The following is a 24,745-nucleotide window of genomic DNA, read 5'->3' on the forward strand; positions in this document are numbered from 1 at the left end:
ATGTTCCTTCTTGTCACTGATGCATTCATGCCCAAAGATCGAGGAACTGGGAAGAGAAAAGAAAAAGGATATTTTCCAAAGTAACACAAATTATAAGGACCCTAACATTAAGAAAACAAAAAAAAACAGGCTAACTTCTGCATGATTTGTCAGACCTGTTTTGTTTTACAGAGACTGTAATACCTATATAACTTAGAAATGCTAGAAGTTACCTTTCTAACCAACCAGAGTTTCTGTCAGTAAATAAAACAAAATACAGGAAATAATGCAGTCCAAGGAAAAAAAATTTTTTTTTTCAAGGAAAAAATTTTTAAGGCTCATTACTGATATTTACTTATTTTCTCCAACTTCAGAATGTATTTAAATAGAATTATGATTATAGGGTAATCAATGATTGAAGTTATAAGGGGACCAAATGAGGTATTAGGCCATTTCTCATTTTGTTTTAATGTATTAAAGTACAAATAGAAAATAACATCCATTATTATAATTCCTTAGTAAGTTGGCCAATTTCTTCACCATTAAAGTAATGATTAAAGGGGATTATTTCAAGTCAGGGTGGTTTATATCTTTTAATTCATTCATTCACTTATTCACATATATATGTGTACATATTTATATATGGAGATATGTATGCATGTGTTTGTGTGTGTGACTGTATCAGTACCAAATTTTAACAGGGATGGCAAACGTATTACAAGTAGCAAACCAGGAAGTACAAGCAAACCCAGGCATTCAAACTGAAAAAAAATTTTTTTAAACACTGATAAAAACGTTCAGTTGCTTTAAAGTCTTACCATTATTCTCATGCAAAATGATGGGAGATGCAGTCTTATCATCCAGCAGGTCAGAAGGAGAGGCATAGTACTTCAAATTCATTAAATGACCTATGAAAAAGAAAACTTATCACTACATCTTTACCAGGTAAATTACAAATAAAGAAAAACATTCCCATTTCTATAAACCTATATACAGGAAATAATTTCACAGACATGAAAACTCATGCTCCAAAGTAGCTTATGAAATATGACAGAAGCGTAAGTATTGATTCTAGTGGCAACAATTTACTTCACAATTAAAAATATAAAATGTAGGGAAGACAGGTGTTAATACCTTAGAAATGACTAATAATTTTCTCCCTCTGCTTATAAACCCAAGGTGACATTTAAAAATATATATATTATTGATTTCAGCGAGGAAGGGAGAGGAGAGAGAGAGAAACATGAATGACAAAAGAGAATCATCGATCAGCTGCCTCCTGCATGCCCCCACTGGGGGATCGAGCCCATAACCTTGGCATGTGCCCTGACCGGGAATAGAATCATGACCTCCCAGTTCATACCACTGAGCCATACTGGCCTGGTCTAAGGAGAAATTTTAAGTAATGACCCCTCAACGAAAATTAGACATTTTTCTAAATAAGCAAAATAGGATCACATACCCCCACTTCTTGGAGTGAGATAGCCAACACTTCCATGAAGAATCTTATCTAAGGGACCAGCGTTGGTTGCTTTCCTGCAAGACAAATTATCTATGTTTGCTTGTATTTAAAGCCTGAAGGTATCAGTACACATTGTGAAAATGAGTTCAGCTCTTAAAAGACATGTAATTAATGGCTCTGTCCTGTACTTGGGCATATAACAATTGTATTTCACCTTCAAAGTGAAAGGATTATTTCTAAGTATACAGCAATATATAATGTGGCAAAGAAAAATTACAACTAGACTATTATTTATTAGATGGGAGGCCAGGTTTGACAAGACTTCAGATAAAACCCAGGGAATACCAACCATCAACTTAGGGATACTGACAGTCAGAAAATGGAATGCAGTCAACATTTGGGAAGTGAAAAGAGATGGACAAGATGTATAATATAGGTAAAATACAGATATATAGTAATATACATATGTCATATAAATATATTCAGGTGGGGCAAAAGTAGGTTTACAATTGTGAGTACAAAAACAGAGTTTATTCTTGTATTATTTATTAATACTTGTATTATTTTCCATATGAACAACTGTAAACCTTCTTTTGCCCAACTCCATATAATAGAACCCTGGCAATGCCCAATATAAAAAAAAAACTTTAAGAATGGGGTACTCAGAAGGGTCATATAGAATTGACACCTTAGTCAGTCTTACCAATACATGACTGCCATTTTAGATAGATCCTGTTCTAAGGATTGGAGAGCCAAGTACATTTTAGTCTTCAGTTTGCTAGAAAGTAGATGAAGAGAACAAGAGATAAATCATTAAAACACACACACACACACACACACACACACACTAATACAGAAAGCCTAAAGGGCAAGTCTATATTAAAGGCAACTAAAATATCCATTAAAAACACACACACACACACACACACCAAAAAAACCTTTAAAATGTTTTTCTTTTTTTAAATCCATAGTGAGGCCCAGCCAGCATGGCTCAGAGGTTGAGCATCGATCTATGAACTAGCAGGTCATGGTTCAATTCCCAGTCGGGGCACATGCCCAGGTTACGGGCTTAGTCCCCAACATAGGGTGTGCAGGAGGCAGCCAATCAATGATTTTCTCTTATCATTGGTGTTTCTATCTCTCTCTCTCTCCCTTCATCTCTGGAATCAGTAAAAATATATTTTTAAAAATAAAAATAAAATAAAAATCTATAGTGATATTCCTAGTGCCAAAAGTTCAACTCAATGTATACACCCAAAAATCCACGCATTTGTGCTCTTTTTTTAATGGTGCTTGAAGTAAAACAGCCCAGCCTCTACAAGTCCATCTATGTTGTTCCTTAGGCATTCTATCTTTGCTCAATTATAGGATGGATGGTGGTTTATCTTATAGTTTTTGTATTTGCGTATAATGCACATTCTAACATGATAGATGCAATGTATAAGTGCATAGCCACGGTTTTCTAGAGAAGTCAGTATTTTAGTAACTGTATTTAGATTTTAATTAAAATGTGTTTCTAAACTTAAAACCAAAAAAAAAATAATCCAGTGATCTATCAAAGCTAATTTTTATCTCTATTTAAAAGAGCCAAGCAGGTTAACAGAATCCCAAGTAAGATAAAAGTAAAAATGACAAGCCAGTTCTACAACAACTAATTTCTTTTAGCCCAGAAATCAATATGTTGAAGACACCTCAAAGATTATAGTCTCTTTTAGCATAATGCATTAATGCAGATATTGTTAATTTAAAATAACTTAAAAACATAGAGTTGGGGGGGCGGGCGGTAAGAGATTAACCAAAGAACAAACTTGCATGCATGCATATAAGCATAACCAATGGACACAAGACACTGGGGTAGGGGAGGCCAGGGGAAGGTCAAGGGGAGAAAAAAGAAGGAGACATATGTAATACTCTTTGTAATACTTGAAGCAATTAAAAAACAAACAGAGTTGGAAGGTGAGCTCTAGATTGTCAGTACTATTAGAAATCACAAATGAGATAGGGCAAAAGGCTTGGCAAACTCTAAGCACAAAATAGTTTATAGATTTATATTGTTTTTTTCCAACAATAGCAAAAAATAAAAATACTCACTTGTCTCCTGGAAGGTTATAAAGATTAACAAGACCCTTAAGGTGCTTAGAAAATTCATCAAAATTTTTTTCCCTATAAGGAGTTAAGGGAAGAGGGGAGAGGGAGGAGAATAAAAGATAAATTTACTACTCAATCTTAACAGCAAAGTGCCAAAAATCATGGCTATAAAAAACTAATTTTCATAATTTGCTCTATTCTCTTTCCCCCCCCAGCCAGATTTCTAGAATTAATCAAAAATAGCAAAAGAGCCCTAGCTGGTTTGGTTCAGTGGATAGAGCGTACGCCTGTGGATTGAGGGGTCCTGGTTTCAATTCTCGTCAAGGGCATATGTCCAGGTTGTGGGCTCAGTCCCAGTAGGGGGCGGGCAGGAGGCAGCCGATCAATGATTCTCTCTCATCATTGATGTTTCTATCTCTCTCTCCCTCTCCCTTCCTCTCTGAAATGAATAAAAATATATTTTTAAAAACAATAGCAAAAGAAAATAAAAGGTTTTCCTTTTTCTGCCCATTTTTCTGGATGTGTTAATAAGCAGAATAAAAGATAGTTAAGCCCAGCCCTAACCGATTTGGCTCAGTGGATAGAGTGTCAGGTTGCGGACTGAAGGGTCCCAGGTTCGATTCCGGTCTAGTGCATGTACCTTGGTTGCAGGGGATGTTGCAGGCACATCCCCAGTAGGAGGTGTGCAGGAGGCAGCTAATCAATGTTTCTCTCTCATTAATGTTTCTAACTCTCTATCCCTCTCCCTTCCGCTCTGTAAAAAATAAGTAAGTAAGTAAGTAAGTAAATAAATAAGATAGTTAAGCCCACCAGGTGTGGCTCAGTGGTTGAGCATTGACCCAGGAACCAAGAAGTCACCAGTTCCATTCCCAGTTAGGGCATATGCCTGGGTTGCAGGCTCAATCTCTGGTGGGGGGCATGTGGAGGCAGCCAATTCATTGGTATTTCTATCTCCCTATCCCTCTCCATTCTTCTCTCTCTAAAAATCAATAAAAACATTTTTTTAAAAAGATAGTAAAAAAGAACTGATAATTTATATACTAATTTGCTCTTAAGTAATAAGCCATTTATTTATTTATTTCCTCACCTAAGGACATTTTCCCCATTGATTTTAAAGTGGAAAGGAGGGAGGAAAGGGAAGGAGGGAGACAGACAGAAAGAGAAACATCATGTGAGACACATCAATTGGTTGCCACCCTTGTGCATGCAGACCGGGGCCTGGGATCAAACCTCCAACCCATGTATGTGTTCTTGATGGGGAACTGAACCAGTGATCCTTCAGTGCACAGGCCGACGCTCTAACCACTGACCCATACCAGCCAGAGCAAATGAGATATTTTAAATCACTTCCTTTTCCTTTTAAAAAAAATATATATTTTATTGATTTCAGAGAGGAAGGGAGAGGGAGAGAGAGATAGAAACATCAATGATGAGAGAGAATCATTGATTGGCTACCTCCTGCATGCCATCTACTAGGGATCAAGCCTGCAATCCGGGCATGTGCCCTTGACCGGAATCAAACCCAGGACCTTTCAGTCAGCAGGCCAACACTCTATCCACTGAGCCAAACTGGCTAGGGCATACCTGGAGATATTTTTGATTGTTGCTACTCAAGAGCTACTACTGGCAACTAGTGGAGAGACACCACGGATGCTGTTAAACATCCTACAATGCACAGGGCAGCCCTCTACAGCAAAGAATTTTCCAATCCAAATTATTAACACTGCCAAAGCTGAAAAACCCTGGACTAGATTGAGTAGGATAAGAAATCAAGTTAACCGAAACCGGTTTGGCTCAGTGGATAGAGCGTCGGCCTGCGGACTGAAAGGTCCCAGGTTCAATTCCGGTCAAGGGCATGTACCTTGGTTGCGGGCACATCCCCAATGGGAGATGTGCAGGAGGCGGCTGATCAATGTTTCTCTCTCATGGATGTTTCTAACTCTCTATCTCTCTCCCTTCCTCTCTTAAAAAATCAATAAAATATATTTTTTAAAAAAAGAAATCAAGTTAAGTCAGTTCTGAAAGTGAACAAGTATAGGCTCTGAAAAATCTTGACCCAAGAAAATAAATTTGTTCCTCAGGAAGGTAACTTTTGACTGGCCTCAGAACCTAGCTATAAAGAACAGCATTGTCTGCCAATATCAGGGACTATGTCATTTGCTTACCTTAGCTGCTGTACAAGCTCTGGACAGCTCTGAAATTAAAGAAATTACGTTAAAATATTAAACTACTTTAAGATCTCTGAAGACACCAAGAATTTTTCTCTTATTAGCACACATGCCATTCAAACTTCTATAGAAGTTCCTTATTATTAAGATATCAAAAAACATCTTCTTCCTACTTGGTAAACCATGGGATTGGGAAGGGAAATTAAAGATCAAAATATAAGAAATAGTTTATAAAAGAATCAACTTTCAGTAGCTTGTTTAAAACATCAGGACCTCTCTTTAATGCCATCCTTGGAATCCATATCCAATTGTCTGGTTACACACATTTTAGACTCATCCCTTTTATAGGATTTTTCAGAGACATCTGCTATATACAAGATTATCTGTCCATCTTGATTATGTTAAGTTCTTTGAGGATAGAAACTTTATTAATTATCTCTGAAACCCCAGCACCTATTGTTCAATTGCAGCTCATGTTTGTGTATATGAAATGGAAAGGGTTCCTCTGGTGTTTCCACTTGTTAAAGCTTTTCGATGATGTTAGAGATGGACCCATGTTACTCTAAATCCCATGCTAAAGCTACTGATGTAGCCTATCACATCACCTCTATAGTGGCTCATGAAAACACTAGACCCAAGCTATTTCAAACCCCAACAATTTCATTTTAAAATTAATGTCCCTAAGTAAACCCCACAGATTCCAGTGAAATATCGACAACACATACCATAGGATTCTCCCCATGGTGAGCCACTTTTACATCACAAAGCTGTCCTGCAGGATCTAACTGCACTTCCACATAGAACATATCTGACGTGATGTAACATTCAGTGCCACTGGCACTGAGATGAGAGCCCAGTCTAGCAGGAACAAATCAAAACAAAAATTAATAGAAGACACATAAATAAAGCCACCCAAAGTCAACACTAAGTTAAACATTTCTGCCTATAGATAGTCTGTCTACTTACCCATTCTGTCTTGCTATAGACTCCAAACGATCAGTCATTGCGGGTAACGATGTTACTATGAAAGGGTGAAAAAAGGAAATCACAAAAGATGCTCCAAACAACTTAAATTGTTTTCTCCAAAGACCATTCTTTCAAAGTGATAAACACATTCAATAGTTCGAATGCTTACAATTTGCACAAAGGTCATTGATAAGGGTTAGCTATGACCTATGCAGTAATAAAGGTAAAAAAAAAATCTATTTGAGCCCTGGCCGGTATAGCCCAGTTGGTTGGAGCATCGTCCAGCACACCAAAAGGTGGCAGGTTCAATTCCAGGTCAGGGCACATACCCAGATTGAGGGTTAGATCCCCGGTCAGGCGCATACGGGAGACAACCTATGAATGTTCATCAATGTTTCTCTCTCTCCCTTCTTCTCTTTAAAGTCAATTTTTAAAAATATATTTGAAAAAACTAATGGATCTTTCTCTTCTCCCTTTTTCATTACTCATTTGGGACAGTTACCTTTAATTTTAAGAAGATACAGTTATCTGCTAATGTTTGAATAAGGAAGATTAACATAAAAACCAACATAAAAACAGGCATTCTTCCTCTCAGGTGTGCATTTCCTAAACTCTTAGGGTCCCCACAATACTTGCAATCAGGGGAGCAATGGACAGCTAACCCCTTGAACCTGTCTCCAAGGCCCCTTTTCTCTGACTTTCCAGTGAGCCAAAGTAGCCCCGCCCGGGCTCATTTCGTTCCTATGACATTTCTAGAGAACAAAAGCAGCCCCACCTAGACTCTCTCCTATTGCTTCTTCTATCCTAAGCCTTTCCTTGTTTCACTGTTCCCCAACTTTAATAAACCCACTCTTTAAAATAAAATATAAAATAAAATAATAAAATAAATAATAATAAAATAAAACAATATAAAAATACTCAAGTGTTTATAGCGGCATTATTTACAATAGCCAAAAGGTGGAAATAACCCATGTGTTCATTGATGGCTGAATAGATAAACAAAATGTGGTATACACATACATTAAAATATTATTCAGCTTTCATAAAAAGGGAGTTCTAATAAATGCTACAAAATGGATGAACCTTGAAGACATTATGCTAAGTGAAATAAACCAGTCACAAAAGGACAAATACTTTATGATTCTACTATTATGAGAAGTCAAATTCTTACAGACAGAAATTAGAATGGTAGTTGCCAGGAGCTGAGAAGAGGAGGAAATGAGAAGTTATTGTTTAATTATTGTTTAATGGATACACAGTTTCAATTTGGGAAGATGATAAAGTTCTGGAGATGGATGGTGACGATGGATACACAAGAATGTGAATGTACCTAATGCCAATGAACGGTATGGTTAAAATGATAAGTTTTATGTTATGAACATTTTACCACAATGAAAAAATAAACCAATATTCAGCTGAGTAAGTTTCATTTGTGGTGCATCAGAGGAAAATCTTTTTTTAACTTTCATTTCTCCCAAAAAAACATGAGGTAATTATAAGCATGAATAATCAAGCTCACAATTTAAATTTTATATTTGCTTTCCTGAAAACATTGTCTATAAACACAGTAAAAATCTTTTAGCGTTAAAATGTCCATTTTCTTACTGAAAATTAATTCGAAGAAAACATGTAAAGGTGAAAAAAAACAACAACTTTCCCCTGCTATCTATAGTTAAGCTTCATCAATTATCTTTTGAGTCTCTACCAGCCTCTAAAATAGGATCAAAATAAATGTTTCAAAACATCAGGTAAGAGCGCATCTCAATTCCATAATAAAAGCAAAACCAAAACCTAGCATAGAAAGTTGACCTATTTCAATTTATATTTCTAGTGTTAAGTGTAAAATAGTCTTTCTTAAACAGGTAGTTTTAAGAAATCAGCATATTTCAAAGATGATTACAAACCTTTGAGAGCTTTTTGCAATGTCTCCAAACAGCTGACCAAATGTTGGTGCCCTCCAGAACTCATCACAACCCTCTTCTCCTGTATTAAGTGGGAAAACATTTGAGGTAAAAATTAACCGAGCTAACAGTGTTTTAGATAAGCATATATATTATCCAAGTAGTAATACTTCAGGATACTCTAGAGACTGTATCTACTTGAGCCCTGGCTCAAATATATCTTATATATTTGAAAATGTAGAATATATTCTATATTCTCTCTATACTCTAGATAAGTGGTCGCCAACCTTTCGGACCTCACGGACCACCAGTGGTCCACAGACCACCGGCTGGTGACCACTGCTCTAGATAGTCTATAGACTTTTTAAAAATATATTCTTAACCGTTGCTCTGTCCATCCAGCCGAAGGAAGGAAGTTCATATAGTACATGGATACACCCACATCCATATACAAGAAAGGAAAAGGTATTCCCGGATCTAAAATGAGATAACCATGCCCTGGCTGGGTGGCTCAGTTGGTTGGAGTGTTGTCTCATACACCAAAAGATTGCAGGCTCAATTCCTGGTCAGGGCACATATCTAAGTTGCGGGTTCAGTCCTTGGTTGGGGCACATATGGGAGGCAACTGATCAATGTTTCTCTTTCTCTCTGAAAAATCAATAAAAAGCATATCCTCAGGTGAGGATAAAAAAAAAAATAAAGTAAGATAACCTTCAAGGGGGAAATTAGGAAGAATCAAAATGTAATAAATGAGATCAGCCTCCTATACAAGTAACTACATCCTAAAATTTACTCAGTTAGCCCTGGCTGGTTTGGCTCACTGGATAGAGTGTCGGCCTGGGAACTGAAGGGTCCCAGGTTCGATTCCGGTCAAGGGCATGTACCTTGGTTGCAGGCACATCCCCAGTAGGGAGTGTGCAGGAGGCAGCTGATCGATGCTTCTCTCTCATCGATGTTTCTAACTCTCCATCCCTTTCCTTTCCTCTCTGTAAAAAAACAATAAAATATATTTTAAAAAATATTTACTCAGTTAAATGGGGTGGCTGGCTCATAAGATTTGGCAATTCCCAAATTATTCTAAGAAATACAACCACACAGTAGTCAAAGTAACAGATTGCGTAGTCCAGAAAAGGGATTCCCAAAGAGCAAAACAAAATAAACAAACAAACAAACAAACGGGCACAGATTTTTCTAACCCCATCCAGGGAAGAAGCTTTTCTCTGCACATTAGAATCCCCAGAAATGTGAACAGTTTTATGATATAAGGATAGTTTTTCAGGCTTTTCCATGCCCTAATTCTTCTCTTTAATCTAATTCCAATCTCACAAAACAAACATCTGATTAATTAATAATCTGTCTTCCCTTGCACCTTGAATATGCAAGGAGGCGCTTTGGACAATGAATATAGTGTTTTGGTAACTGGAAAGATAGACCCTCTGTTGTAAATAAATAAATTGGCATTCTTATTTACATGTTAATCTACTGAGATTTTGTTAGTATGTCAGTTGTAAACAATTCAAAATCTTGATATACCAGTAAAATTATGTTTCTGAATCTGCAAAAGTGAAAAGTAGACAACAGAAGTTATGGTAACCAAACCAAGGCACTGGTACCCCTATGAAAGGGGTTCCTTAGTGCCCACCTGAAATTCCTCTATCTCATAATGTCTCTCTAATGCAGCAGTTCTCAACCTGTGGGTCGCGACCCCTTTGGGGGTCAAATGACCCTTTCACAGGGGTCGCCTAACACCATCGGAAAACACATATATAATTACATCTTGTTTTTGTGATTAATCACTATGCTTGAATTATGTTCAATTTGTAACAATGAAAATACATACTGCATATCAGATATTTACATTACGATTCATAACAGTAGCAAAATTACAGTTATGAAGTAGCAACGAAAATAATTTTATGGTTGGGGGTCACCACAACACGAGGAACTGTATTTAAAGGGTCGCGGCATTAGGAAGGTTGAGAACCACTGCTCTAATGACAATATCATTTACATAGCACACATTTCAAACTAGAATATGGCTGCCTTATACTCCCAGTAAAAATAAAAATTGACAATCTCTGAGTCCTAAGACTAAAAATTGCCATTCTTTTATTTAAAACATTTTTTAAAATATTTTTATTGGCCGAAACCGGTTTGGCTCAGTGGATAGAGCGTCGGCCTGCGGACTGAAAGGTCCCAGGTTCGATTCCGGTCAAGGGCATGTACCTGGGTTGTGGGCACATCGAGAAACAATATGAGAGAGTAACATCAATTGGCTGTCTCCTGCACGCCCTATACCAGGTATCAGTCCACAACCCGGGCATGTGCCCTGACCAGGAAATCGAACAGGCAATCTTTTGGTGCACGAGATGAGGCCCAACCAACTAAGTCACACTGACCAGGGCAATTTAAATACCTTTTATGTACACAACCCTGAGCCAGAAGATGCACATATATTTGTAGAATTTAGTTAAAAAGTAATTTAGCAACCCAACACTTTAATATCCATTATCTGATCTGATCCTTCCAACAGAATTATAGCAGGTCCTCAAGTAACTTCATCTCATTATAACATTGAGAAAACAAAAATCGGTTCCTGGCTGAGGCCACTGTGTGAAATTTGCACATTCTACCCATGTCTGTGTGAGTTTTCTCTGGGTTTCCACCCATGTCCCAAAGGCACATTAGATTAACTGCCATGTCTAAATTGTTCCCATCTGACTGAGAGTGTGAGTGTGTAAGTGTGTGTGTGTGTGTGTGTGTGTGTGTGTGTGTGTGTGTATGTGTGCGTGCGTGTGTGCGCGCTGCAATGAAAGGCCATGCTGTCCAGGGTGGGTTCCCACCTTGAGCCCTGAGCTGCCAGGATAGGCTCTGGCCACCCAAGACTCTGAATTTATTCCAGCAAATTAGAAATATTATCTCACTTATTTTCATTACTATTTCTTAAATGGATGTATAGCTCACATATATTTCGATGTTTAATATTTTTTTAAATGTATTTTTATTGATTTTAAAGAGGAAGGGAGAGGGAGAGGGAGAGATAGAAACATCAATGATGAGAGAGAATCATCAATTGGATGCCTCCTGCACGCCGCTTACAGTGGATCGACCCCACAACCCAGGCATGTGCCCTTGACCAGAATCGAACCTGGGACCCTTCAGTCCTCAGGCTGACGCTCTATCCACTGAGTGAAACTAGCTAGGGCTTGACGTTTAATCCTTTGAGTGCCAACCAATATCCTAGGAACTATGCTAAAATTGCCAAGGCATTTTTGCTGATTTTCCTTAGGTGCCATCTGTCAATAAAGAGTGAACTATTAGCATCTAATAGTGACACTGCAGGAGGAGCACGATAGCGAAAGACACTCTTGGCGAAGGACAGGAGGAGCGCAATCGTGCTCCCTGGCACTCTAGGGGTTAATATTAAAAGTGTTCTGGGTCTTTATTCAGAAGTTCAGTGATATTTTGTGACCAGAACTATGCCATAGCAACTTAACTCTCATGTATGTCAACTAACCTATGACAATATTGGTTTCACTATACATCATTTTGCTTAAAGTTGCAGTTTCCAAGAACCAATAAATGTTAACTAAGGACTTAATATATGTGGAAAAGCAAACTGGTTGGTGTGCCTCTATTTTCCAAATGAGCAAACAAACTCAGATATCTATATATATAAAAGCCTAAGCGACCGTCCTATTGGTAGCTATGACACGCAATGACCACCAGGGGGCAGACACTCTGACCGGTAGCTATGACATGCACTGATCACCAGGGGGCAGATGCTCAATGTGGGAGCAACCGAGCTGCAGTGACTTGACAGCCACAGTTCTCCGGTAACACAACCGAAACAGAGAGGGGTGAGCCCAATTCCAGGGTGCGTCACCCAAGAACCGCCCTCTCGCAATCCAGGACCCCTTGGAGGTGTTGGAGAGCTGGTTTCGGCCCGATCCCCACAGGCCAAGCCAAGGGACCCCACCAGTGCATGAATCCATGCACGGGGCCTCTAGTGTTAAATAATTTGTCCAAGATCATATAAGTAATAATCACTTGTGTCAAGCCTAAAACATAGGTCTTTTGATAACAAATTCAGTAATTTTGCTGGTGCTACACTAATCATTGTAAACACTACTAAACTGAACTTATTCTGGACACAGAATAAGATTTGGAGAGGAGGAGAGGGTACTTTCATTGAAGTATACAGAAGAGTATAAGAATCTGAAGAGATCTATGAATTATCACAAAGTAAATACATCCATATAACTATTTCCCAGGTAAACGCATAGAAGTAAAGTTTTCCTACATCACTTGATTACCACAGAATCATAAGGATGAATTTTTAACATCCACCCCCCACCCTCCCCAACTCCCTGCCTTCCATTTAACTAAGCGCTCAACATACTACTGAATGGTGAATGACTCAGGAAGGAGGAGTACTACTGCAGAAAAAGAGGTTGACGAAGTGAAACTAATTAAGAACAAATTGCAAAAAAAAGAATGAATTGCAAACTCAATTCCTATCATAGAAACAATGAAAGTACTATCACATTAGTATCAAGGAGTTTAACAGGAAGTGAAGAATAAATGTCTCTATCCCAGTCTATCACGTGTTTCTTATTGGTGTATTTCTTAGCACCTTTGCCTAAAGTACCTCAGTGTACCATAACTCATGATTAATACCATTTTATAAATATGTCTCCTTCTTAGGTAGACTCTTAAAAAAAAAAACACAAACATATTTTTTTATTGATTTCAGAGAGGAAGGAAGGGAGAGAAAGATAGAAACATCAATGATAAGAGAGAATCATAGATTGGCTGCCTCCTGAACACCCCACACTGGGGATCAGGCCCACAATCCAGGCAGGTACCCTGACCGGGAATCGTACTGTGATCTCCTGGTTCATAGATCAGCGCTTAACCAGACCCACAAAGGCCATGCTTAGGTAGATTCTTAAAACACCTGAGTACATGGTGGCTATCAACTTTATGATAAATAAAACAAAAGACACACTATATTAGTTTGAAAAATTTGACACAGGGAACATAGCTTATTAAATAATTATCAAAGCACACACCACAATCCTCACCATGACTTGACGCACAAGCTTAATGGTTTCACTCCAAGGCCTATTTTGGTTAAATTTTGCATGGAGCCGTTCCAAGAGAGAACTCATCTTACTCAGCTTTTCCGACTCTACAATATAAATCAGAAGACATTGTTAGAAACTCTTCTTTCAAGACCTTATAGTTTTTCTTGCCAACAACCCTCCCATATGACATCCTGGTAAGAACTCAGTTAAAACATTTTCCAATATCATTTACTTCAAAACATACAAAGAATTTATTTTTAGTGACAAGAAGACACATAAATTATGGGCCTAACCTAATGAACACCACAAAACAGGACTGCTTTCTATTCAAACTTTTAATGAGAACCAAAAAAGAACCATCTCTAACCATGTTTCAAGATCAGGACTACAATTTAGTGACAAAATTATTTCATGATATGTATAATATCCCTTGATGAGATATGTAGAGCACACATTTGAATATGGCCTTACTATGGTTAGTTGATTTTCAATGTGAAAAATATAAACTTTGTTCATCTTTTTACATAATTTTAAGAGATCAATTTGTAAGTATTATTAAGAAAACACTGCCAAAACCGGTTTGGCTCGGTGGATAGAGCGTCGGCCTGCGGACTGAAGGGTCCCGGGTTCGATTCCGGTCAAGGGCATATACCTTGGTTGTGGGCACATCCCCAGTAGGAGGTGTGCAGGAGGCAGCTGGTCAATGTTTCTCTCTCATCGATGTTTCTAACTCTCTATCCCTCTCCCTTCCTCTCTGTAAAAAAAACAATAAAAAATATTTAAAAAAAAGAAAACAGGCTTTATTTGTCATTCAGATTTCTCCTATTTGAATTCAAACTAAAACTATAGAGAGAGGGAAGATGTCAATAGCTAAAGAATTAGTTTCTAGCAGAGTTGTAAAAGAAAGGTAGAAAAGACTGGCTCCTGAAATCAGTGGGTGAGAAAATCTTGCCCTTAAATGCGCCTTTCGAGAATTCTTGTACTGCTTAGTATGAGCAAGGGTCTATGCTAGAGACTGGCAATGCAAAAACAATATGCCTGAGATAACATCTGTGAAAGGGTGTGGATAAGTAAATGTGGAAATAACCATCACACAAAAGCAAAATGAGAGACGCTCTTAAAACAGACACACAGCTGATCTCTTGTGGGGAGCAGGCCCAAGCCTTTCCCTTCCCTTTCTTATCCCTCCCCCACCCCCCAGGCCCGTTACTTTTGCCTTTCCCTCTCCTAAGCTCCAAGGGTCCTTCTTTTGCTTCTGTAACTTGTTTCCTGAGCCTAGCAGCCCAGCTGGCTCACTTCTACTACTACTTTTGTAACTTTCTAAATAAAATTTCTCTTATTAAAAGAAAAACACACACACAAAGATGCATTACTAATTGAAATTCAAAGGAGAAAAAGTTTATTAGTTGTGGAATGTTACAGAAAAGATGTCATTGAAAAATGAATAGGCCCTAGCTGGTTTTGCTCAGTGGATAGAGCGTCAGCCTGCGGACTATGGGGTCCTGGGTTCGATTCCAGTCAAGGGCACATACCCGGGTTGCAGGCTCGATTCCCGGTAAGGGGTGTGCAGGAGGCAGCTGATCAATGATTCTCTCTCATCATTGATGTCTCTATCTCTCCCTCTCCTTTCCTCTCTGAAATAAAAAAAAAAAAATTTATAAAAAAAAAAGAGTAGGATGTTAGCAATCAGAGTTGAGGCAGTGACATGTTCTAAATCAAGATTCAAGCTCCTCCCTCTAATGCCCTCTTCTTCTGGAAAACTGGTTTGGGGGCTATTTCATCCAGTTTACGGTTCTGGACACATTTTTAGGAATCCCCACTTTCAAGACTCATTCGTTCAAGCACTATTTTATGTGCTGGGGGATATGGCAGTGAGCAAACTAGACAAAATTCCTGCTTCATTTCACACTTGTCATGCCTCTGCACCCAAGGAGTAAACCTTTCTTTGTCCTCTTCTTCAAAAAACACCCCCCCCCATTCTTTCCCTTGAGAAGCCTGATAAATATCATTATACGAAAGCTCAAATCAAACATTTTTTTTTGAGCAACTATTTATGTCCCAGGAACTCTACAATGAGAAAGGCAAGGTCCCTGATCTACAAAGCTCAATATAAAGTGGAGAAGACAAGTACAAAATAATACAGTGAGCTGTATTAGTAATAGAAAACTATGTCCGAAATAGGAAGGAAGCACTTAAAACTGGAGTAACTTGAGAGAATCAAAGTAAGGTTCCACAGAAAAGCTGTTTTTCAGTTCTCAATCAGTCCAGTCATGGAAAGGATGCAAATCAACGCATATGCCAGAGGGCAAGTTCTGAACACGGTGACGTTCTAGGGAACTGCAGGCTTTTCATATCAGAAGGACCTCCTGGCTTCACTCACGCCCAAACACCCCCTGGTCCTCTGACACACAGCTCTATTGCTATTCTCAGGCCATTATTCACACGTTTGAGAGTCACTCGCCTGGTCTTCCACAACCTGAGGATTACAGTGCCCTGAGGCCCAACTGATTGCCCCGAGCTAAGCAGGACACCTTCGCAGAAGTTGGGAGTCCCCATCACCAAAAGTCGGAGCTCTCCACCATCAGGGAAGGCACGGTCAGAACCCGAGACTCACACACACCCCGCCTCACGGGCTCTGCGCCCACGAGAGGGTGGCCTCCGCGAAGGCATCGGACCCCCAGCTCCTTTCACAGATTGGCTCCCCCCAGATGTGTCGCGCCCCCCTGCTTCCCCCTTCCATCACTCACCCTCGGTTTCCCCCTGAGCCTTCATCCTGACAGTGGGGAAGGCCTGAGTCCTACACAACGGGATCAGCTCTTCCCCACCACTATCGGGGGGATCAAGTGGGCTGGGGCTCCCAGGACGCGGGGCACCAGCAGTCCCCACTCTTCCCGAGAAGGTTCAGTCTGAAGTCCCTGGCGGCAGGAAGAGAAGGGTGCTACCGGCCGCCGCCATCTTCCCCAACGGAACTTCCCAAAGATCGCGAGATTAGCCGTGATCCTGCGAGAGAGAGGAAGAGGGAGGGACGCCGAACGATCGCGAAAAAGGATTAATGGTGTGCTTCTCGCGAGATTTTTCCAACTGAGCCTTCCCTTAGCTGCCGGTGGTTTAGACTTTCTGCAGCTAGGTACGGTGCTTGGCAGGTGGTAGGTAGCCCACCCAGCTCCTGACACATGTCGTAGATACCATGCATATTGTTGGGATAAATTGACAGGGTTGCCAGATAAAATACGGAACACAGTTAAATTTGAACTTCAAGAAGTAAATTTTTTTTGTATAAAAGTATGTTCCAAATAGTATAAGCCTAGCATCTTTAAAGTTGATGGAGTACAGAGAGCATTTATCCAAGTGAGAATTCTTTTTATATATATATTGATTTCAGAGAGGAAGGGAGAGAGAGAAAGATAGAAACATCAATGATGACAAAGAATCATGATTAGCTGCCTCCTGCACAACCCCCACTGGGGATAGAGCCCGCAATCTGGGCATGTGCCCTTGACCAGAATCAAATCCGGGACCCCTTCAGTCCACAGCTCAACCCACTGAACCACACCAGCTAGGGCCCAAGTGAGAATTCTTGTTTTGTTGGTTTTTGGTTGTTGTTGTTGTTGTTTTGAGAGTGCATTTATTAAAGTTGGGGACAGTGAATCAAGGAAGGGCTTAGGCTAGAAGAAGCAACTGGGAAGAGCCTGAAGAGAGCTTTGGCTCACTGGGAAGTCAAAGAAAAGCAGGCCTTGGAGACAGGTCAGGGGGATTAGCCCAGAAAGAGCTGCCACTGCCCATTGCTCCTTTGGCTGCAAGTCTCCTGGGGACCCTGAGATGGGGAGAAAAGGGATGGGTGTGCTTCTGGGAGGGAGAGTGCTCAGAGTTCATATTTTAAATGCTAATTCCTTTTCTGCTGTCAGTGTTCTTCATTCAAAAACCATCTATGGAGTCCTAGTACTTGTGTATATTAATATAATATAAACATGAAAACACTGCCTCAGCCTTTGACGGGCCTATCTGATTTAGAGTTCTGAAAATACAATTGGTCACAATAATCATAGGTACTCAAAATTTTTTAATTTATTATGCCAAAAGTATCAATGTTAGATACACAGCTTCTTCATGGAACCTCTCTGTACATATAAACAATAATGTCTGTACTAAATATAGGTAGAAAATGTTAAACCTTACAAAGCTTGAAAATAGAGTAAACTTTAGCAAATTTTGGTCACAGAATAGAATGTTACAATTTCTCATCTAAAAATAAAAATGAAATGACATTGTTAGAAATTTGTACTCAAAAAGATAGGAGAGACATGTCATTAAACAAGAAAAACATAGGAAGAATCATCCTATATGGCAAGAAGGGGACAATGGCAAATTTTAAATGACTAAGCTTTGAGTGTGACTTCAGAGGACTCTTTAAACCTAAAATCTAAACTAACAAATTGGTTTGTGATGGACAGGAAATTATTATAAATTTAGTTAAATCTTTCTTTTTTTTTTAATCCTCACCAGAATATATCTTTCCATTGATTTTTAAAGAGAGTGGAAGGGAGAGGAGAGACAGAGAGAGAGAAACATCGATGTGAGAAAGACACATCCATTGGTTGCCTCCTGCACGTATCCCAACCAGGGCCAGGGATTGTGCCTGCAACAGAGGTGTGTGCCCTTGAACACAATCGAACCAGGACCTTTCAGTCTGCAGGTCAATGCTCTATCTACTGAACCAAACTGGCTAGGGCAAATATTTCTTTTGTGTACAGATTTATTGAGATATAATGGATAAAGAGCAGTTTTCTCAGTTGCTTTGGGGATTTACAGGGAAAATATAGTAATCATCTGACTGCATCTTTGGGTTCATAGAATTGCCCTGGCTCCCTGCCCTGGGAAGAGATGCAAATAAAATAAATCATGCAGTCTTAGAATTTCTGAGTTTAAAGTTGTGTTTTAAAATATTTTAATTGTTTTTTGTTTTTTGAGAGAGAGAGGATGGGAGAGGGAGAAAGAGAAACATTGATGTGAGAGCTGAATATCCATCAGCTGCCTCCTGCCCGCCCCTACTGGGGATCAAGCCACAGGTACGTTTGTGCCCTGACCAGAAATCGAACCCACAACTTTTTGCTGCATAGGACGATGCTCAAACAACAGCTATACTGGCTCCAGTGAGTTTAAGTTTTTCTGTGCAGTGAAGCAACCCTTATTTTACAAAATCACTGTTCATGCCAGTTGTTAGGCCAAACCATGCAGTTTACAGAAGATTTTGCATTTTATTTTTTTAAATATATTTTTATTGATTCCAGAGAGGAAGGTGAGAGGGAGAGAGAGAGATAGAAACATCAATGATGAGAGAGAAACATTGATTGGCTGTCTCCTGCATGCCCCCTGCTGGGGATCAAGTCCACAACCAGGGCATGTGACTTTGACCAGAATCGAACCCGAGACCCTTCAGTCTGCAGGCTGATGCTCTATCCACTGAGCTAAACCATCTAGGGCTAGATTTTGTATTTTTTTTAAATATATTTTATTGATTTTTTACAGAGAGGAGTGGAGAGGGATAGAGAGTTAGAAACATCGATGAGAGAGAAACATCGATCAGCTGCCTCCTGCACACCCCCTACTGGGGATGTGCCCGCAACCAAGGTACATGCCCTTGACCAGAATTGAACCTGGGACCTTTCAGTCCGCAGGCAGACGCTCTATCTACTGAGCCAAACCGGTTAGGGCTAGATTTTGTATTTTAACATTTGGATATAATTTGATATTTTCTAGAATAGATTTTTTTCCAGCTTTATTGAAATATAATTTATATTAGAGTTGAATTTTATCTACCAAACCCCAAAAGTGTAGTGCAAAGAAAGAGTGCTGGCTTAGGATTAAAGAAGGTCAGGGTTCAATCCTGGAAGGGCACGTGCCAGGGATGCAGGCATTCTCAGATAAATTTGCTGGGGGTGGGGAGGGGGGAGAATGAATAAGCTTGGAAAAGTCATAACTTTCCTGTGCCTTAGTTTCCTGTTGTACACAACCCTATTTCAGAGGTTTGTTGTGAAGATGGAATGAATGAGTTAATGTGTGCAAAGGAGTTTCAAAAAGTAAATAATGAGAGGCAGTGTAATATACTATTTTTTCTTGTGCATAAATATTACGCTTTTCTCATTTATAATTATAATCTGTGTGAAGATAAAAGGCTAAATAATTCCAGAAGAGCCATAGATGATCCCAAGAGGTGATGAGCTTTCAGGTTCTTAGGTTTTCAGTAGACTGGAAAGCAGGCCGTACAATGAAAGAGTTTATGCTTTAGTGTCAGACATGAATGTGAATCTCATCCTTAGCACGTTCTAGACTAGCTTTGTTACCCTGAGTAAGTTATTTAAACTTTTCTGCGTCTGAGTTTCCTTATCTGTAAAATAGGGATAAGGATATCGTGTTTTGCAGGGTAGTGTGAGAATTAGAGATAACGTATGTATCATATGCTATATAAACTACATGCTTAGGAACTTGGGTTGAAATGTCCCCACCTTTGCCCTGTTGCCAATATTTTCTTTTTTTAAAATATATTTTTATTGATTTTAGAGAGGAATAGAGAGGAGGGAAGGCAACATCAATGATGAGAGAGAATCATTTTTTGGCTGCCTTCTGCACACTCCCTACTGGGGATCAAGCCTGCAACCCGGGTATGTGCCCTTGACCAAAATCGAACCCCGGACCCTTCACTCCACAGGCTGATGCTCTATTCACTGAGCCTAACTGGCTAGGGCACTGTTCCTAATTTTTTTTAAATATATTTTATTGATTTTTTACAGAGAGGAAAGGAGAGAGATAGAGAGTTAGAAACATCGATGAGAGAGAAACATCGATCAGCTGCCTCCTGCACATCCCCCACTGGGGAAGTGCGCGCAACCCAGGTACATGCCCTTGACTGGAATCGAACCTGGGACCTTTCAGTCCGCAGGCCGACGCTCTATCCACTGAGCCAAACCGGTTTCGGCTGTTCCTAATATTTTTATCCTCTTATCAAACTCAAGGAGTTTGCCACTTGAAGTGCTCTATTCAAGAACGAGAGATGGTTGTCCTAAGGTAGTTTGATTTACTTGCAACAAATAAAGGAGGTAGGGGATTCATAGCCCAAGCTTTTGCCTCCTCGAAAGGAGGCTTAACCATTGCATACATTCACTATTTTGTCAATTACACTGTTGATTTCTTCTTTGCCTTGGCTGATTGAGTTCCTATCAAGCTCACTGTTCATAGCTGGTTTGCAAAATACTGTGCTACATTTTCTTTAATTTTATTCTCTGGACTACATTTAAAAAAATGTTTTTATTTTAACATAAGTAATTCAGTCTTTTCTTTTTTTTAAATCTTTGCTAGAGGGTATTTTATCCATTGATTTTTAGAGAGAGTGACAGAGAAAGGGAGAGACAGAGAAACATCCATGTGAGAGAGAGACCTGGATTGGTTGCCTCCTGCATGAGCCACGACTAGGGCCCTGGCCAGGAAGGAGCTTGGAACCAAGGTACATGCCCTTGACCGGAATCAAACCCAGGACCCTTTGGTCCTCAGACAGAGGCTCTATCCACTGAGCTAAACTGGCTAGGGCTCTGGGCTACGTTTTAACAGCAAGAATAGCATTGCCCTAGCCAGTTTGGCTCAGTGGATAGAGCATCAGCCTGCAGACTGAAGGGTCCTCCGTTTGATTCCAGTCAAGGGCGCAAGCCAGGATTGTGGGCTCCAACCCCAGTGGGGGGGGGGGGGGGGGTGCCGGAGGCAGCCGATCACTGATTCTCTCTCATTATTGATGTTTCTCTCTCTCTCCCTTCCTCTCTGAAATAAAAACAAAATAACAACAAAGAATAGCATTTAGTAAAAACCACCCAGACTTTGAGGCCCGTGTCCTATCTAATGCGCTGTAGTTGAAAATATTAGGTGCGCGGGTGCCTGAGGTACCTGAGAGTGTTTGTTCAAAGAATTATCAATAAAGTTTTGAATTAAAAAAATTCTCCTACCTCCGTTTGCATAAAGCTTAGATCAAATGGGGAAACGAAGAGGTTATCGCGAGAATATGGAAGATCGCGTTTTGTGCTTGGGGCCTGTTCTCGCGTTGTTTGATCAAGCAGTAGAAGTAAAGGGAAAGCACTAAATACCGCGAGCTTAGTATTCTCGCGATATTTCCAGGGCTAGCCCCCTCCCCCTCCTCCGAGTGCCGTTTCGGTTTAACCTAGTGTGGGATTGAGTCTGTGAGGGAGCGATTGAGTGTGTGAGGTACTGAGGTGAGGCGGAGGCAAGAAAAGGAACTCCCTCAGGAGCGAAGGACAAAGGGTGTGTGAGGCACCTAGGCCGCGGGACCTGAGCGACAGGAAGCCACTCCAAGTCGGGCTACCGGTAGGGGAAAGGCCCGTGCGGTCCTCATTGGGCTCCCGAGCCGGAGTCGGCCCCGCAGCCCTGGGCCGTCGGCTTCCTACTTCCTCGACCTCGCCGGCCCCTGTGCCTGAGGATTGGCGCCGCGTGGGGAGGAGGGCAAACGGACTTGAGCAGCTGCTCGTTGTCTCGCAACCCCACTGCTGAGGAACTCTCGTTTCTTCCCTGGCTCCTTCACCCCTACCTCATGTAGGAGGGTGCCGAGGAGTCGGGAGGGAGGAGGGGCCTGCGCCGCGGTCCCTTCCCTCCCCACCCCCTGCTAGGGGTGCTGTGGTAGGCGTGGGGTTGGGATTGGGGGGAGGGTGGGGGTTACTTTTTGGAGTGCTGGGGAACTTTTCCCCCTGTTGAAGCCAGGGGAAAGGGGATGCCCAACCCAGAGAGACATGGGGGCAAGAAGGACGGGAGCGGAGGAGCTTCTGGAACTTTGCAGCCGTCATCGGGAGGTGGCAGCTCCAACAGCAGAGAGCGTCACCGCTTGGCGGCGAAGCACAAGCGGCACAAGTCCAAGCACTCCAAAGACATGGGTTTGGTGACCCCCGAAGCAGCACCTTTGGGGACAATTATCAAACCTTTGGTGGAGTATGATGACATCAGCTCTGATTCAGATACCTTCTCTGACGACATGGCCTTCAAATTAGATAAGAGGGAGAATGATGAACGTCGTGGAACTGATCGGAGTGACCGCTTGCACAGACATCGTCACCACCAGCACAGACGTTCCCGGGACTTACTAAAAAGTAAACAGACAGAAAAAGAAAAAAAACAGGAAGTTTCCAGTAAGTCGGGATCAATGAAGGACCGGATATCAGGAAGTTCAAAGCGTTCAAATGAGGAGAATGATGACTATGGGAAGGCACAGATCTCAAAAAGCAGCAGCAACAAGGAATCCAGGTCATCCAAACTCCACAAGGAGAAGACTCGGAAAGAACGTGAGTTGAAGTCTGGGCACAAAGACCGGAGTAAAAGTCATCGGAAAAGGGAAACACCCAAAAGTTACAAGACAGTGGACAGCCCCAAACGGAGATCCAGGAGTCCGCACAGGAAATGGTCTGACAGCCCCAAGCAAGATGATAGCCCCTCAGGAGCTTCTTATGGCCAAGATTATGACCTTAGTCCTCCAAGATCTCACACCTCCAGCAATTATGACTCCTACAAGAAGAGTCCTGGAAGCACCTCAAGAAGGCAGTCTATTAGTCCACCTTACAAGGAGCCTTCAGCCTACCAGTCCAGCACCCGGTCACCCAGTCCCTACAGTAGACGACAGAGATCTGTGAGTCCCTATAGCCGGCGACGTTCCTCAAGCTATGAAAGGAGTGGCTCTTACAGTGGGAGATCACCCAGTCCCTATGGTCGAAGGCGATCCAGCAGCCCTTTCACCAGCAAACGGTCTCTGAGTCGGAGTCCGCTCCCCAGGTGAGCTATTTGTCTAACAGTCCTTTCTTTCTTAGGGTGGGTTATGAGAAACTGGCAATTAGTAATGTTAGGTTGATGTTCCCATTATTCATTGACTAGAACACTTTACTATTGGCTAATCAATCACTCAAGTGAGTGAATCTGGTCTCCTCTTAACCCAGAGTTTGAAAAGTGGAGAGTTACATGTCTAAGACTGCTAAAGGTAGGTACTTCCAGTGACAGGGTCTTCAGCTGTAAGCTGCTGTGAAAGAAAAATTATGCATGGAGTTGATACTGGTTTCCAAAGCTTATCTGTTTTTCTGTTCCTTTGTTTTAAATTTTTAAAAAATCACATTGGTATTAGTGCTTGAGACCTCATTGAACCTGATAGAGATGTAAGAAATTACAGATTTTCATTTGTATTATCTTGAAGCTATTTGCCTAGCCCTAGTGAATTACCCATTTGGGTACTAGGCTTTGGGCTTTAGAGTTTGGCCTCAGTGGGAGACTCCTGCCTCCAGCCTCAGGCCTACGGCCTCCCTCACTCCCAGTCCAGCCCCTCCTGTTCCCATGGTGATGTAGGACAACAAATTAGAGCAAGTTGCTTTTCAACTGCAACCCCTGCAGAGCTGCTACTGCCCTCTGGAGAAGGCCATACCACCCCCTAAGCCCTGGGGCCTAGGTCATTTACCATTTGTTCTGCCCGTTGTCTTCAAACTTGTTAAATTTACTTATTTCCTAGTAGACAACTTACAAAAGGCTCCTGTCTTTTCACAGATATTTCTAGTGGAAATTCAGCTGATTCGTGCTTTTTCCTTTTGATGGTAGAGCCTATTTTCCAGAAATTGGTTCCAATGATAATTTGATTTTCTTTATAGCACCATCATTGACCTATTAAAGATTTGCTGTATTCTGTGACCACTGGCAATTTTAAAAATGTTTCTGAAAAAATGGTAATAGTGCTTTACTGTGTTATTTTTGCAAGAAAGACGTTAGTTTGAAATTTAATTGTTAGAGTGTTCTTGTTCGTAGATGATGAAATTGTACCTCTCTCTTTGTGGACTCACCTTTGTCCACAAAAGCAGAACATGGGCTTTGGAGTTACACCTGAGTGGAGTCCTAATCTTGCTGTGTGTCCTTTGGCAAATAATTTCTCCATGCCCAAGTTTTTTCATGTGTAAAATGGGAATAATAACGACCAACTTCTAGAGCTGTTGTGAGGATTAAATTAGTAAATATGAAGTGCATAGTACAGTGCCTGGAACCTGAAGCCAGTCAGTAAATTCTATGAGTAAGGAA

The 24,745-nt window shown here is 40.7% G+C and overlaps 2 protein-coding genes across 10 annotated transcripts in view; one reads left to right on the top strand and one right to left on the bottom strand.

The window, feature by feature from the left end:
* MED1 (mediator complex subunit 1) overlaps positions 1-16,640 on the bottom strand; it is a 27,671-nt gene extending 11,031 nt beyond the window's left edge. Inside the window, exons 1-11 of the mRNA XM_015570793.1 lie at positions 16,402-16,640; positions 13,652-13,758; positions 8,568-8,646; positions 6,664-6,718; positions 6,423-6,555; positions 5,695-5,723; positions 3,533-3,604; positions 2,145-2,219; positions 1,442-1,515; positions 798-887; positions 9-46 (exon numbers count right to left, since the gene is read on the bottom strand). Of these exons, the coding sequence (XP_015426279.1) occupies positions 9-46; positions 798-887; positions 1,442-1,515; positions 2,145-2,219; positions 3,533-3,604; positions 5,695-5,723; positions 6,423-6,555; positions 6,664-6,718; positions 8,568-8,646; positions 13,652-13,758; positions 16,402-16,426 (777 nt within the window). The 5' untranslated portion in view covers positions 16,427-16,640. The remainder of the gene's footprint in view (positions 1-8; positions 47-797; positions 888-1,441; positions 1,516-2,144; positions 2,220-3,532; positions 3,605-5,694; positions 5,724-6,422; positions 6,556-6,663; positions 6,719-8,567; positions 8,647-13,651; positions 13,759-16,401) is intronic.
* Positions 16,641-21,826: 5,186 nt separating this feature from the next.
* CDK12 (cyclin-dependent kinase 12) overlaps positions 21,827-24,745 on the top strand; it is an 80,820-nt gene continuing 77,901 nt past the window's right edge. For 8 of the 9 annotated variants that reach the window (XR_001515668.1, XR_001515666.1, XR_001515667.1 and 5 more), the window contains exon 1: positions 21,827-23,467. Coding sequence is in view for 4 of the 9 variants with exons in the window: in XM_015570888.1 (XP_015426374.1) it covers positions 22,419-23,467 (1,049 nt within the window). In the remaining 5 variants the exon portion in view is untranslated. The remainder of the gene's footprint in view (positions 23,468-24,745) is intronic. The other variant, XR_001515669.1, reaches the window with a different exon arrangement.

Source organism: Myotis davidii, unplaced genomic scaffold, assembly GCF_000327345.1.
Source record: "Myotis davidii unplaced genomic scaffold, ASM32734v1 scaffold327, whole genome shotgun sequence".
Taxonomy (NCBI): domain Eukaryota; kingdom Metazoa; phylum Chordata; class Mammalia; order Chiroptera; family Vespertilionidae; genus Myotis; species Myotis davidii.